We start from the raw sequence: 14,891 nt of genomic DNA, 5'->3' as shown, positions 1-14,891 counted from the left end.
GAAGTGCTACCCACCCCCACAAAAGAAAAGGTCGAGGTCTCTATCCACTCAGGGGACTTTGTCCTACTAAAAACTTGGAAGGAAGGGTCCCTTGAGGACCAGCTACAACTAAAATGGAAGGGATCATATCAAGTGTTACTAAGTACTCCAACTGCTGTCAAGCTAAGAGGAGTTACTAGCTGGGTACATCTGTCTAGAATAAAACCTGTACCTTATGAGACTCAATAGGAACCAGAGGGGACCGACTCCTGCGAGGCAGTGGAAGACCTCAGATACTTGTTCCAGAGAACAGATACGGGTTGACCTAGTCATCCTTGTGTTTCTGACTATCATGCTCTTATTCTGCCACTTTTCAGAACACCCTCCCCCAGGTAAACATCTTCTTTGCCTCCGCTGGGTCTGAACAGATATATGGTAATATGATGTCAAAAGCCACGATACTCCTAGTAGGACTTCTGACGATGGTCATGGCTCAGGGTGAATGGGAAAATAATGTTTTAGTAAACACATCTAAAACAGTCACTCGGGGAGAAAAACTAGTTAATTGTTGGGTCTGCCATACAATCCCTGGCTTACAACAACAATTACAGGTACGAATAGGTACATACAACAAGAGTATTATCAATTCAAACACATGGAAAAACCTCCCTCTACCGATTTGAGCACGATGGGTCATACCCCCCATCAGGCCCAATATCTTGCCTATGTTTGATTCCTTTTAAAAGGGTGCTTACGGGCTTCCCTGGTGGCGCAGTGGTTGAGAGTCCGCCTGCTGATGCAGCGGACACGGGTTCGTGCCCCGGTCCGGGAGGATCCCACATGCCGCGGAGCGGCTGGGCCCGCGAGCCATGGCCACTGAGCCTGCGCGTCCGGAGCCTGTGCTCCACAATGGGAGAGGCCACAACAGTGAGAGGCCCGCGTACCGCAAAAAAAAAAAAAAGAAAGGGTGCTTATAACTTTTCCATTAATCATGGCTACTTTTGTTATTCAGAAAACCAGTCATGCTTCTGATGCCGCTACGCCTCTAATGGTTCTCCTGGGTAGGGTGAGACTCTAGAGCAATCCCTGGCCACCAGATGGTAATATCACAACAGTGTTTTGGAACCCAGACCCAAAGTGCATTCCTACGGATGCCTTCATTCTGTGTGTTTATAATGAAGACCAGACCCCAAGTGCCTATGGGATAGGGATGGAATGGACTAAAAATTGGGCTAGAAATTGTCAGGCTCTACGGAAGCAGTGGGTTAAAACCTTCTTACTATACCATCTCATCTAAGCCGAGGGCATGGAATACTCCGGACTTAACTATTTTGAATCTACTAATGGGCCCTTGTCCCTGCATTGTGTTCATAACTTGTCCCTTCCATGGATCCCTACGGCTGCTTCCTTGCTAAATTCTTCTGTTCCCAGATCTCTTATTTCACCTTCAGGATATGTCTGGATATGCAGCAAGTCCCAGAATGAGAGCCCAAAGACAAGCGCACCCCAGGGAAAATTTGGCCCCTTTGTAAATGCTTATCCTTATATCCATAATGTGTGGCACGAGAGAGAGGGTACATTAGGACACTTGGTCCCATTCACAGTCACAGTTCATAATAATACTCAATACAGTCCCAAGAGGGCCATCGGATTAATATTAGCAGGAATAGGGCTGGCAGGGGGATTGGCAGCTCCATGGGAAGGCTTTGCCTTCCGTGAGATAACCCTAGAAAATCTAACTAACACTTTAGAAAGCCTAGCCCTGACCACTGGCAATGCCCTAAATAGACTTTCAACTTCTTTAAACTCACTGGGCAATGTGGTCATGGGCAATAGATTGGCGTTGGATTACTTCCTGGATGAGCAGGGTGGTATTTGTGTGGTTATAAACAAAACCTGCTGTACCTACGTTAATAACTCGGGCCAGATCAAGATGAACATCAAAAAGATTTCTTAACAGGCATCATGGTTATACCACCACAACCAGGGGACAGACCCTAGTGCCATCTGGTCTACTATTAAGAGCACCCTCCCTAGCCTTACTTGGTTCCTGCCCCTCCTGGGTCCAGTTGTGGTCATACCCCTCCTCTCCTTTGGACCCTGCCTCTTTAACCTCTTGGTAAAGTTCGTGTCTTCTGGGTTACAACAGTTCCACATCAAAATGATGGCTATGCAGGATTTCAACCCATACCTCCCTCTGACTTAAAACAAGAAGCTGTCCTACCCCTGGGGACAGGGGACAGTAAAAATCCAGAGATTTTTACTCCCTGACAGGCAGGGTCGATGTCCCTGCTCAGCTCTGAAGCAGCTACAGAAGACGGACCATTGCCCTTCTGCTTCCCATAAGAATATGGGAGTAAAACCTCTGAGCAGGGAATGAGACAGGAGGGAAAGGGGCAGGACACAAACGCTAGATAATGAAGAAGGGGTGCAGCTGTTGGAATGTGATAAAGACCAGCTGGAATAAGTTGAAACCAAGGTGGCTTTGAGAATAGTCCAGTCATTGACCTTTAGCTCATTATACCTTCATTGTAATACTAAAAGCACTCCCCCTTACACCATGACAGTTCCGAGGAGGACCGAAAAAGGCCAAAAAGTGGGCAGTGGCCCAGTTCCTGGGAAATCCCTACCATGCCCTGACATAGCAAGAATATTCCTCCCACTCGTTGGCCTATGAAACTACTTAACCTATAAAAACCTACGAACCCATGCCCCAGGGCCGCTCTCACTTTTTGAGACAGTCCACATTCTGCCTATGAAATGTGTATCTCTCTAAATCAATTTGCTTTCCCTTTACTCTGGCTGCTTTTGAATTCTTCCCTGCTTACGAGACCAAGAACCCTCACTTGGGTCCACCCTAAGGACTCCTGCAGATCCCAGGATGTGACATTTCCCTCTCCTGCAATACGCCCACCACTTATTCAAGCACTTTCATACTCTCTGCATAAAAAGCGAATCCGGGCTCCTCTTGTCCCTATCCTGCTGCAGCCCTAGAATTTCCTTGAGAAGCCCTGGTTCTTTTTATGGCATTTAGGAACCAAGTTCAGGAAAGCAAGCGTACTCATTGCTCTGGAGTATCTTTGCTCCTAGGCCCTTTTGGCAGGAAAACATGCATGCAAATATGCATAGATATACATAGTTATTTAATACACACACACCTACATAAACATATATCCATAGTTTACTTATTTATTTTGTTTGTCCCTTACACTAAAATGTAAGCTCCACGAGGGAGAAAATTTTCATCTGTTTTGTTTGTTGTTGATTTTTTTAGTGCACAGAACAGCACATAGTAAATGGGGAGTATTCAGTAGATAGCTGTTGACTAAAACAGAAGAAATAGCCCCAATAGGCTAAGTAGTTTGTCAAATCCTCGCAACTGACCAATGACAGAACTCTCTTTTTAGCATGCTTCCAAGACCCAAAGTAGGAGCTAATGTCTGGCTGGATAGCACAGGTCTTCATGGTCATTTTTCCACCTTAATTTTTTTCTGGTCTCTTTTTGTAAGTCTACCTCTAGACTTTTGTAATTTGTATCTTCTCTTCCTACCCTCTGGGATTCATAACCTCAGGTGGTCAGTGGGTAGGAGCTCAAGGCAGAGGCTAGGTGGCTAGTCCTGGAAGTAGAAGAAGACCCCAGGCTCATCACCCAGCGGTGATGGCTGAGACATCTCCTCAGCCTGGAATGTGGTCTAATACAAGGAGTGGGGTGTCCAGGTGTGGTATCTGAAGTCAGTTATCATTGCTAGCGTACCCAGCAGCAGCCCTGATGCTACCCAAGAAATGACCACACAGAAGCAGAGCATCAGAGATAATAGAAGACAGACCCAGAGCGAGCGGGTGGAGACCCAACAGAGAGGAAGCCAAACTCCGGGAGCCCTGGCGTCATGGAAACTGGCCCTGCCGCTCTATCTGTCCTCAAATGCTATAAATAGTCAGTTTCAGTATCAGCCATGGCCAGACCAGGCCAGCACCACGATCAAACCCTGAGAAGAAATGGATTTGGGGGAGGAGGTCACAGAGAGAGAGAGAGAACAGTTGGAATGGGAGGAATGAGATGAGATGGAGGGAAAGCTTTTGCCTGTCCCCACTGCACACCACAGCAGGCCTCTGGCACTCAGAGCCCACCCCACAGAATTTTCCAGGCTGCCCATCACCCAATAATGCTGTTTCACCAGACCATCCCCCACCCTTCCTACTACTTTGCTCTGTTTCTGCTGCTCAGTATGGCCTTTCTGCCTCCATATTTCTTCATACTTTTAAAGCTTATCTCAATTTCTACTTCCTCCAAGGGGGAAGTCCAAAAAGCCATCCCCCAAAGACTTCTAGTCTAGTTGAGTTGCTGACATTTGGGCTGTGGGTGTCCCTGTTAGTGGAGAAGGAAGATCTGGCCCTTGGGCCCTCCATGAATTGTGGACATGAGGTGTCTCCTGGGATCCTAGGAACCCCTGAATAACCTCCTGTTCCTCCCTTTTTCTGTTACAAAGTCCTCTGGACCCTGTAGCTCCTCCTCTGCCTCCCCAGCCCAGACTTTTCTCTGTTACTTGGTTACTGAGTGATTTTAGGGAAGTCTCTTGACCTCTCTGGGCCTACTGCAGGCTGAGTTCTCTGGTTCCAGAGACAGAGTGCCTAAGCAGGATGTTTATTAAGGAGAGCCCTTGGGCTCAGTGCCTGGGAGAGGGAGGGAGAGGAAGCTGGATTGGGCAGAGGGAGAAGCTGAGCTACAGGGATCTCTGGAGCCATAATGACCCAAGAGTTGTCCCATGTTGGGCCCAAATGGCTGGTCTTTTATCCCAAGATCAGTCATTGAATGCAGGCAGTCTGGGGTAGGGCATGCCCGTGGGCAAGGCTGCTCTCTGCGGCAGTGGCAGTCCCTAAGGGGGCTAAAAGTTGAAGGCTGTCCACCTCCCAGGAACTGGAAAAATAAGTCCTTCCATGAAGGGGGACCTGGGCAGCGCATCAGTGCCTCAGCTTCCTCCTGTAATAAGGGCATCACGGGACTTCCCTGGTGGCCCAGTGGTAAAGAATCCGCCTTCCAATGCAGCAGACACGGGTTCGATCCCTGGTCGGGGAACTAAGATCCCACATGCTACGGGGCAACTAAGCCCACGTGCCACAACTACTGAGCTTGCGCACCTCAATGAGAGATCCCGCGTGCCAAAAACTACAAAGCCCATGCGCCCTAGAGCCCGCACACCACAACTAGAGAGAGAAAACCCATGCGGCCACAACTAGAGAGGAGCCCGTGTGCCACAACTAAGACCCAACGCAGCCAAAAAAAAAAAAAAAAAAAAAAAATATATATATATATATTTTTAAAAGGGCATCACAATACTTCACTGGGCTATTGTGTGGATGAAATACAATATATGTCAAGTTCCTAGCACACACTCTCATAGTCACTGTTTAGTAATGGGGACAATGTTTATTGACTGGGTATTGGACTAGGGTCTGTTGGGTGACTCTGACCCCAAGCCACTCTTCCTCTTTTGGGGGGAGGTGACCAACGGGTGGGTCCATGTACGCTAAAGATTCAAATTTAGACTTTTGAAGTTTTTCCCTATGAGGTTACATATAAAGCCATTGAAATATAATAACAGCAATGAAATATGTTAATCATACAACTTTAAATTTAGGTATCAGGAGGTAAATCATATTTTTTATTAATCCATTAATTATCTTGTGAACAACACTATTACATGACATTGTCTTTTTGTCTTAACTTTTCCAGTATGTATGCTTAATATGAACCACTTTATCTATGATCTTGTTTTGGAATTTCTTCTTTTAATATTCAGGGATGCTTGAGAAATGGTAGTGGTCCAGCCTCTTTGATGACTTGATGATTTTTGTGCCACGTGTCCAGGGATCCAGGAGGCAGGTGGACAAAACAGCTTCCTGTCTGCTAGGCACACGGCAGGCCTTAGATCTGCCAATTCATCTGTCCACACCTTTATCAGCCCGGAGGGGACTTCAGCCAGGTCAGGTGTCCAGGTGTCCTTAGGGCCCGGACGCTCCACAGAGCATGCTCCGTGTGGAATCCGACAGGCGCCCAATCCCAAACGGCCACTTCAGGATCCCACCCCTTCACCCCACCCACCACCCACCCCTCCCCCTGGGGCCGGAGCAGAAAGCGGGAGAAAGTAAAAAAATTGGGCGTCCGATTCCCTGACCAGTCCCTGGCTCAGCCGAGGGCACCTCCCCCCGATCAGCCGTCCTGGAGTGTAGTGGGACCAGCCGCGCATGGGATCCCAGGACAGGACGCGCTGACCCTGGGAGCGGGGTTGAGGGTTGATGGGGACCAGACAGTGGGGATAGGACCTACCGGGAAAAGATGCTTTGTTTTGCAAGCTTCTGAGCTTGGGTTTCGGTTCTTTTTAGAGAAAGAAGAAACAAATCGCTGTGATGTCATTTGACCAGGGCACCCCGGGCAGCTGCACCGGTTTGGGGATGGGGGAACCGCTGCGCCCTGAGCCCAGTTGGCCGCTTCCGGCTCTCTAGCCCCTGGGCAGAGCCGGCCGCAGATCCCAATGGAGGCTTGGAGCCTGGGAGTCACCTACGCTCCCTCTTGGGTCAAGGCTCAGTCCCAGAGGGGGGAGGGGTCATGGCCGCGATCTCCAGGAATGGGAGCTCTGCAGTCCCCTGAGCGGGTCCAGAACTTGTCCTGGAGATTAAGTAAGTCCGTATGTAAAGGCTAGTACAGTCCTACTCCCACTGTCCTTAAGAAATGGGGCTGTTATTCCCTCAGCACAGTGGCTCTGGAGGGTCCTGGCAGTGGCACCCTGGGTGCGGGAGTAGCCAGCTCTGCAGAAGCCCGTTGGTGGGGGGGGGAATCTGCCAGCAGATGCCACCCACCCTGTCCACCTTGTTAAACTGGCCTGAGAGGTGGACATACCCACTATCCCCTGACTTCCTAGACCATTGCTCCTCTGTCCTCTTCCTGTCCTTGCTTCCATTTCTTCAGCATCCTCTCTGCCCCACCTGCACCCCCTCATATGCAGGTATTTTGATGTAGGCTGTTTAGGGTCAAAAAACTTTCATGGAATTCATTATAATAATAATAGACAAGGCAACTGAAGTTCAGAGAAGTTGCTTAAGGCCATTCAACTTGTACTCAGTAGGAGTCAAGGGTGGCCAGTGAGGGAATTGCAGAGTTTGGATTAATAAATAATGGTGTTTAAGATAAAACAAGGTTGCTTGTGTTTGGGGGTCAGAGCTGTCAGTCCATCACTGGGTATTTTCTGAGTACATGCTGTGTGCCCAGCTCAGAGCTGGCTTGCTGGAGCAGGGAGAGGGAGATCAAAAAGATAGAAGATGAGGTTCCCTACCCCCAGAAAGACTAGCATTTAGTCTGCATCCAAGGAGCTGAGGCCACTTAATTGATTTTTGCTTTGAAAACTTTACATCATTGTTAGAAGAAATTATTTAAAAACTTTTTCTCCAATTCCATCTTCCAATACAAAGTTAGTTTTTGTACTTTCTCCTAATTTTGGGCAATAGGTAGACATAATTTTTATTTTTTAACATGAAATCTATAATTTTGTTTACAAATAATAACTGGTTTACCAATAATTTTGTTCCACTCTTTTTTACATATCTTGAAAACACATTGCCCTGCCTTCTCAGTCTTTTTTAAAATATTTATTTATTCATTTAGCTGCATCGGATCTTAGCTGCAGCACGCGGGCTCTTAGTTATGGCGTGCGGGATGTAGTTCCCTGACCAGGGATCAGATCCAGGTGCCCTGCATTGGGAACGTGGAGTCTTAAACACTGGACCACCAGGGACGTCCCTCATAGACTTCATGATTATCATTTTTATGCTGCATACTATTCCCTCATATGGCCATACCATATTTAGCCACTTTTCTGTTGCTGCTTAATGCCACTTTTTTTTGTCATTATAAATAATGTGGCTATAAATATCTTTGTACATAAAACTTTTACCTCTTCTTTTAAATTATGTCCTTGGAATTAGTACCCAGAAAGGGGATGCCCTGGTCAGAGTGCTGACTGTTTTATAGCTCTTGTTATGTAGAGCCAGACTGCAACTGACAACATTTAATAACTAAATGAAGTAACCTATGTACTTCTGCCCTGTATCTGAAAAGAATATTGTATAGAATAAGCACTATTGGCACCCACGATGTATCAGGTCCATGCTAGCAGGACACCTGGGGATGAACGAGAGGCAGTTCCCACCTTTGGGGAGCACAGAAGCTGTGGCTCTTCAACCTTTTTCTCTTCCTAGGACACAAAATATTCAAAACTTCTACCCATCTTAGGGCAGACCCAGAATTTGGCGATTCTCCCAAATTCTGCAGGGACTTGAAACACAAGCATGTTTTTAAATCAGGAGAATCTTAATCAAAGAGGGTATAATTTTTGGCTTCGATGAAGCAGGTAGTTGACTCCTGGCTGTAACTCCACATTCCTTTTTCTCAGATTCAAGAACTCAGGATGTCTAGAGCCTGCGCTCCACAGCAAGAGAAGCCACTGCAGTGAGAAGGCCTCGCACCGCAACGAGGAGTAGCCCCCGCTCGCCACAGCTAGAGAAAGCCTGCGCGCAGCAACGAAGACAACGCAGCCAAAAGTAAATTAAATAAATTAGAAAAAAAAAAAGAATACCAGGATGGGGAGTCGGGGGGATAAATTGGGAGTTTGGGATTAACAGATACACACTACTATATATAAAATAGATAAACAACAAGGACCTGCTGTATAACACAGGGAACTATATTCAATATTTTGTTATAACCTCTAATGGAAAAGAATCTGAAAAAGCATATATATCTGAATCACTTTGCTATACACCTGAAACTAACACATTGTAAATCAACTATACTTCGATTAAAACAAAAAAAGAATATGAGGATGCAAGATGAGAGGGATGGATAGATGACATAAAACGACTCTGATTTCTAAATTCAAGCAAACCATTCCCAAACCAGGCATTTGTGCTGTGACACAACTGGACAAGTAAGATGATCCTTTTATGTGTACATCTGTGCACAGGGCTTCTGGGTAGGTAGGTCAGGACCACAAAGAGACAGAACACTGGGGCTCAGGTGCCAGGATGAATTGGAGCCAAGAAAACTATGAAGAACCTGGGACCCAAAGGTCATAAGGTTGGCCAATGTATTGAGTTCATTAAATACTATGTACTAGGCACTATTATTAGGCACTGGGACACAGCAGTGATCCAAACAGATAAAAACCCCTACCACTGGGGAACTAATGCTTAGGGGTGACCGCAGAGTACAAATAAGTGAAATATTGAGTATGTCAAATGGTGATAAATACAATGGGAAAATAAAAGCAGAGGAAGGTGACAGGGTGTTCTAGAGAGGAGGTTTTAAATAGGGCTTTCAGAGATGGCCTAACTGAGATGATGACATCTGAACAAAGGGCGAGCCTTAGGATGGCTGGGAGAAAAGCATTCCAGAGGCCCTGACGCAAAGCCTTTGAGGCAGAAGCAACAGGCCAGTGTGGGCTGGGAGCAGCACAAGGAGATGAGATCAGAGAGGGAGTTGGGGCCATTCTGTGGGTGGCCCTACAAGCATTTTAGGCATTACAGCTTTACTCAGAGAGAAGTGGGGGACCCAGTGGACAAGGAGATGTGGTCTGATCTGGCGAGGAGAACGTACTCCAGGGGGAGGGGGGCAGAGCCCAGTTAGGAGGCTAGTGGCAAGTCAGCAACCCAGGTCTTCGTACTCAACCCAGTTCCCTTTCCACACACTTGGCCCGCCTCAAACTTGAGGTGTGAATTGTTGGGAAGGGCAGAACCTACAGTGAATCCAGCCAGGGGGAAATGTTTCTAGGAAGGTTTTTAAGTTCACTTACAACTTCGTACGTTGGTCTCATTCGCACTAGAAAAGTTCCAGTGTGCGGTTTTAACACGGGGAGCCTGGGCGACGGTCCAGTTACACCACGGACAAGCTGTGTGGCTTCTGGCAGGTCTTCTAACCTCTGGCCGACCCAGTTAATTCATCTGTAAAATGGGGCTATAAATGCCCTGACTGCTTCATATTTTCAAACGATATCACTCGAAAGCACCTTTGAAACATCGCTGTCGTTTACAATAAAAAAAAAAATGTGAAAAGGAGCTGACCTCAAAGGGATGACTTTGTACAGCACTTCCAAACTCTTTCAAATGCGCCAAGCTTTGTCTCCTTCGAGGTCGCCGGAACCTACTCGCCTCTCACCTAGCGCCCGCGGCGGGGCTGGGAGTGCAGCCGGGCGGCGGCTGGCGCGGGAGGGAGGTGGCGCTGGGGGCCGGGGCGGGGCTGCTGAAATCCCGAGCCCCCCGAGCTGACCCCAGGCTCTTTCTGCCCGACTCTTGGCCAAGCCCTGTGCGGACGCCGGGGCGGGGGGCAGCTGCGGGCCGCGGGCGGGAGGACAGGCGTGGCAGGCGGCCGCGACGCGGCCTGGGCGGAGCCGCCCCCGCCCTCCTCCCGCCCAGCTCCCGCCCGCCCCAGGCTCCCCGGGCCCGCGCCGCGCTCTCTTTCTCCGACAGCTGCCGGGGAGCCCAGCGCGCTGCTCTGCGTCCTACCCCGTCTGTCCCCGGGAGTCGCCGACCGCCGTCGCCGCGCCATGACCACGCAGCAAATAGCGCTCCAGGGCCCGGGACCGTGGGGCTTCCGCCTCGTGGGGGGCAAGGACTTCGAGCAGCCTCTCGCCATTTCCCGGGTAAGAGCAGCCTGGGACGCGTGGGGAGCGGGGCCATCCCGGGCTGGGGAGCGGCGTGACCCAGAGGGGAGCGGGCGCTGTCGGAGACGGCGGCTTCCGGAGCCCGGGACGGAGCCGGGGCGGCGCCGGGGCGGCCGGGCGCAGCCAGGTGCGCCAGGTGCGCCGAGCGCTTTCCGCGCACCTCGGGCCCGCAGCCCCCGCCGCGCTTGCCGGACGCCGCGCTCCCAGGCGAGCCAGCCGGCTGCGGAGCACCACTTACCGCGTCCGCGGGACAGAAAGGCGCAGTTTTCGTGCCTTCGCTCCGGAAGCGTGGCCGGCGCGTGGACGCGCTTTGTCCGCGGGTGAAAGGCTCAGGGTCCCCGCAGATCCCGCACGCTGGGAGGTAGCGCTTCCCCGTTCTAAACAAGCCGCAGAGCGGCGGAAAGCAGTTTGGAAGTAGCAGGAACCACCTGGAAAGTGAGGTGGAGAGGATGGGAAGTTTACTGGGGCGGGGGCGGGGAGGGCGAATGAGGTTAAACGCAACAATCGAAACAATTAGTTTCTCACTCTTTGGACTTGATCCACGGCCAGGTTTTACCTCTCTAATGTCTTTTGGAGAAATGGCGGGATTTTGGAAACAGACCAACCCGTATAAACCCTCTTGGACATTCCACTACTTCGCGGGAGATGGCCGTGCCGTATTTCTGCCTGGCATTTCGGGATTACCAACTGATCAGCCCTTTTCCCCCATAAATAGGGCTGCGGTGGGGTTCCCACCTTATGTGTTTGTCTGGGGGGAAGTTGGTGCTTGAAAAATTCTCAGAGGGTCCTCATCTGTTTGGAAGGGCCCAGGTTCAATCGGAGACGACCAGGCCCATGATCCCCAAATAAAGCGGAAGCCCGAGGGAGACCCAGACTCACTGTTTGGAGGCCCAGGCTTTGGTCATCTTGCTAAAGGCAAGGTTGATGTCCCATTGAGAGTTGCCACATTCAATGTGCCACCAAAAGGCGGGCAAGAAATTTTTTTGAATAAAAAAAGGAAGCGCAAACACTCTCTGGTACCCAGCTTTTATAGGCCTATCATTCCATTCTTGGGCTCATCTGTTTGCTGAAGATGACCCTAGACCTGCCTCCCCAGCCATCTGAACATTCCTCCTTTTTCTTAGAGGGGGAGGGTGGAGAGGGAAGGGGAATATCTCTATGGGTCTTTTTGACTTAGGTGCTTGCCTCCAGCCCCCGAAAGAATATGGTGGGAGGCGCAGGAGGAAAAGAATTGGGGCTTCCTCTTTGGCTTCTCTCCAGCCACAGTCCTACCCACATTTCCTTGCAGGTGGGCCCTAGTGGAGTGATGTCTTCTCTGACCATCCCACTCCCAAAAGGGGCAGGTGCTTCAGTTCTTAGGCCCTGTCTTCCACCTGCTGTCCCCAGGGGACAGCTTCGATTATTCTTGCAGGTACATGCTGTCTTCCCAGCCACCAGCCAGATTCCTCAAGTGCAGAAACTGTGCCTTCCCCAAATCTGGACCCCTGCCCCCAAGGCTGGCACCGAGCTGCACCTGGCTGTGCCCAGTAAATCTTTGCAGGTTTATTAATAAATGCTTATCCAGGGAAGGCACATTTAGACTCGCTTACCTCATAGTCCATTTGTCCCCACTCTTTGTGTCTATAATTAACCTGTCAGCCGGCTCAGCTTCTGAATTTATGTATGACATGAAACCCTTTCTTAAGAACTGGAGAATATGGCTTCCTCCAAGGAGTCGGAGCTGGAGCTGGAGGGACAGAGTGGGGGTGATTAAAAAAAAAAAAAAAGAATTGAGAATATATTGGCCATCTATTAAAAGGGCAATTACTGCCTGCCATTTTAGCTGGTTTTAAAAGACTTAATGTAAGTGGCCCTGTGCAGGAATGATGGTATGGGGTGGAAAACACAATACTGTGAATTCTTTAGTTTGTACCCTCATCTGTTTGTTTATTTTTTTATTAGCACATGTCTCATGAGCATATAGCATATTCTAGAAACTATACAGCAAAGCCCTGGAGTCCCAGAAATGAAGAAGACATGGCTCCACTCTCAAGGTGTTCATGGTTTAGTGAGGGAAGCTAATCTTTATAACGCCCTGGGTTGTACTTTAATTGAAAAGTGAAAGTGACTCAGAGGAGGTGACATTCTCTTGCTGACAGTAATTTACCTGTTTATTCATCTCATTATTCCCACATGGAAAAAACGTGGGCCTCCTAACTTCCTGGGAATGGGAAAGTCATTGTCGTAAAGGGTCCCTGAGGTAGCTGTCTGAGATCTGGTATAGGTCTGATTTTTGCTTCTTACTTGAGCTGTACCTGGGGTGAGTCTTCTACTGTCTGTGGCTGCCTTTTTTATCTCTGCAACGGGGATAACTCCAGCCATTGGCTGTGAGTTAAGGTATGTGAGATTGCTCTGTAAACAGTGAACAGTAGTGAGGAGGTGTGAGCATCCGCAAAGTTATACAGACGTTCTGGTTGGTAGGTGTGCTAGATTCATCATTCGGGGCAGATACAGTTTGCTGTGGTTTTGTATATGCAGACTTTGAGTCTCCACACCAAAGCAAACCATAAAATTAGGCTGGGAAAGGAGTGCCTTTTATTTAAATAGCTATGTTTGCTTTCTCTTGCATGAATTATTCTGGTATTGGCTTCATTCTTTTGTCAAACTAAAGCTCCTGAATATAACTCTGTAATCTTGTATACTTGAAATTTTTTCTTTTTTAACTTTTTTATTGTGAAATTAAAAAGTCATAAACTAAAAATGCACAGCAAATGCTTATAAAGTAAAGACCTGTAGAGTTACCACCCAGGTCAAGAAATAGAACATTACCAGGACCTCGGCAGCTCACTAACCTACCTCCTTGTTTTTAGCCAGTTTCTGAACAGAAACAGAACACATTTGTGTGTGTGTGAATAGCTGCTTTTGTTCCTCAATATTTTCATCTTTGTTATTGTGATACACTTAAAAAATTTCAATCCAGCTCTCCAACTGTGAGTGGACGTAAACTATCTTTCTTCCTTTTACCAGTTTCTCATTTAAGCCTCTACCCTGGACTCCCTGAAGTCCTCCTTGGACTCCTGACACATTTGCAATTGTCCTCTGAGATTCTTTTTCTCTGTCAGTTCCTGCTCCAGGTCTACAGTTGTCTATCTCCTTGAGTTGTGGTATGTTTTTTTTTTCCCATGTCAATTTCTTATTTCCTCTAGTTGCTTTCCATGGAAGTCTTCAGAGAATCCACACCCAGGCCAAAATTGCTGCCGAGTTTATGTTGACTGTTTTTCCTCTCCCAGCAACTGACAAAAGGCAGGAAGGGGCGGGGCCAGAGATAAGGGGATGCTCTTGGTGGGAGGAGTTGCTCATTTGCCTCTTGAGTCCTGGGGAAGCCTTTGCTAAGAGCCTCTGGTTTTCGCTCAAGTGTCCTAAGGAGTGTTTAATAATGGATACTCTGTAGTCACAGGGTCTTTTCTGACTTTAAAGAGTGTCATTTCCAGACTCAAGTAGGCTTGCATCATGTCCTTAAGGTCGAAAGAGCAGGGCTTATCTGTCAGATTGTGAAAAGTGAGAATTGTCCATAAAGGCTCATTATGCATTAATGGCCCTTGCTCTGTACTCCCTCATTTTGTGAAATTGATCACCTGGGAAATATTAGCTGCTCCAGCTGATCTAAGGAGAGGAGGAAGAGGATGAATTACAGGGAATGGCTTGGAAGTGAATGCTTGAGCCTACTGGCATGAAATTCACCAAGCCATGTTATGTCCCTTTGACCAGAGAGACCCTGCCCCTTACCTAAAATCCTGGATGCCAACCTTGCTGGCTTGTCTTTGAGGAGGAGAGAGCGGAGAATGGTGTTAAGGTATTGCAACAGGGCAGATAATTGAGAGGACGTTATCATTTAACCACGGAGATCACTCTCCTACTCTGATCAGGACTGGGGAAAGCACCAGAATTGCTCTTGTGCTGGGACTAGTTAGGAGTGGCTTCCAAGCTGTGCTCATTCCCTAGGCCGTACCTTGCCATTGCTCCCTGGAGGAGAGGAAAATGAGTATTCTTTGCCTTTTACAGGGGAGAAGCTCAGTGCCCATAGGTTAGGTAATTTGTTTGAATTTACAAATTTTTTCAATGAATGAACTACTTCTTAACTTCTTTGTAAAGGAAAAGGTAAAGGCTCATTTAAAAATGAGCAAAAGGCTATGTCAGAAAATTAATTTTTAAAGGATGATTTGA

The 14,891-nt window shown here is 48.2% G+C and overlaps 1 protein-coding gene across 1 annotated transcript in view; it reads left to right on the top strand.

Annotated features, from left to right (window-relative positions):
• The first annotated feature begins 10,449 nt into the window (after positions 1-10,449).
• PDLIM1 (PDZ and LIM domain 1) overlaps positions 10,450-14,891 on the top strand; it is a 45,992-nt gene continuing 41,550 nt past the window's right edge. Inside the window, exon 1 of the mRNA XM_004268369.2 lies at positions 10,450-10,667. Coding sequence (XP_004268417.1) covers positions 10,572-10,667 — 96 coding nt within the window. The 5' untranslated portion in view covers positions 10,450-10,571. The remainder of the gene's footprint in view (positions 10,668-14,891) is intronic.

The sequence above is a fragment of the Orcinus orca genome, chromosome 14, assembly GCF_937001465.1.
Source record: "Orcinus orca chromosome 14, mOrcOrc1.1, whole genome shotgun sequence".
Lineage (NCBI taxonomy): Eukaryota > Metazoa > Chordata > Mammalia > Artiodactyla > Delphinidae > Orcinus > Orcinus orca.
Note: the sequence above shows the minus strand (reverse complement) of the source record. Positions and strands in the feature narration are given on the sequence as shown.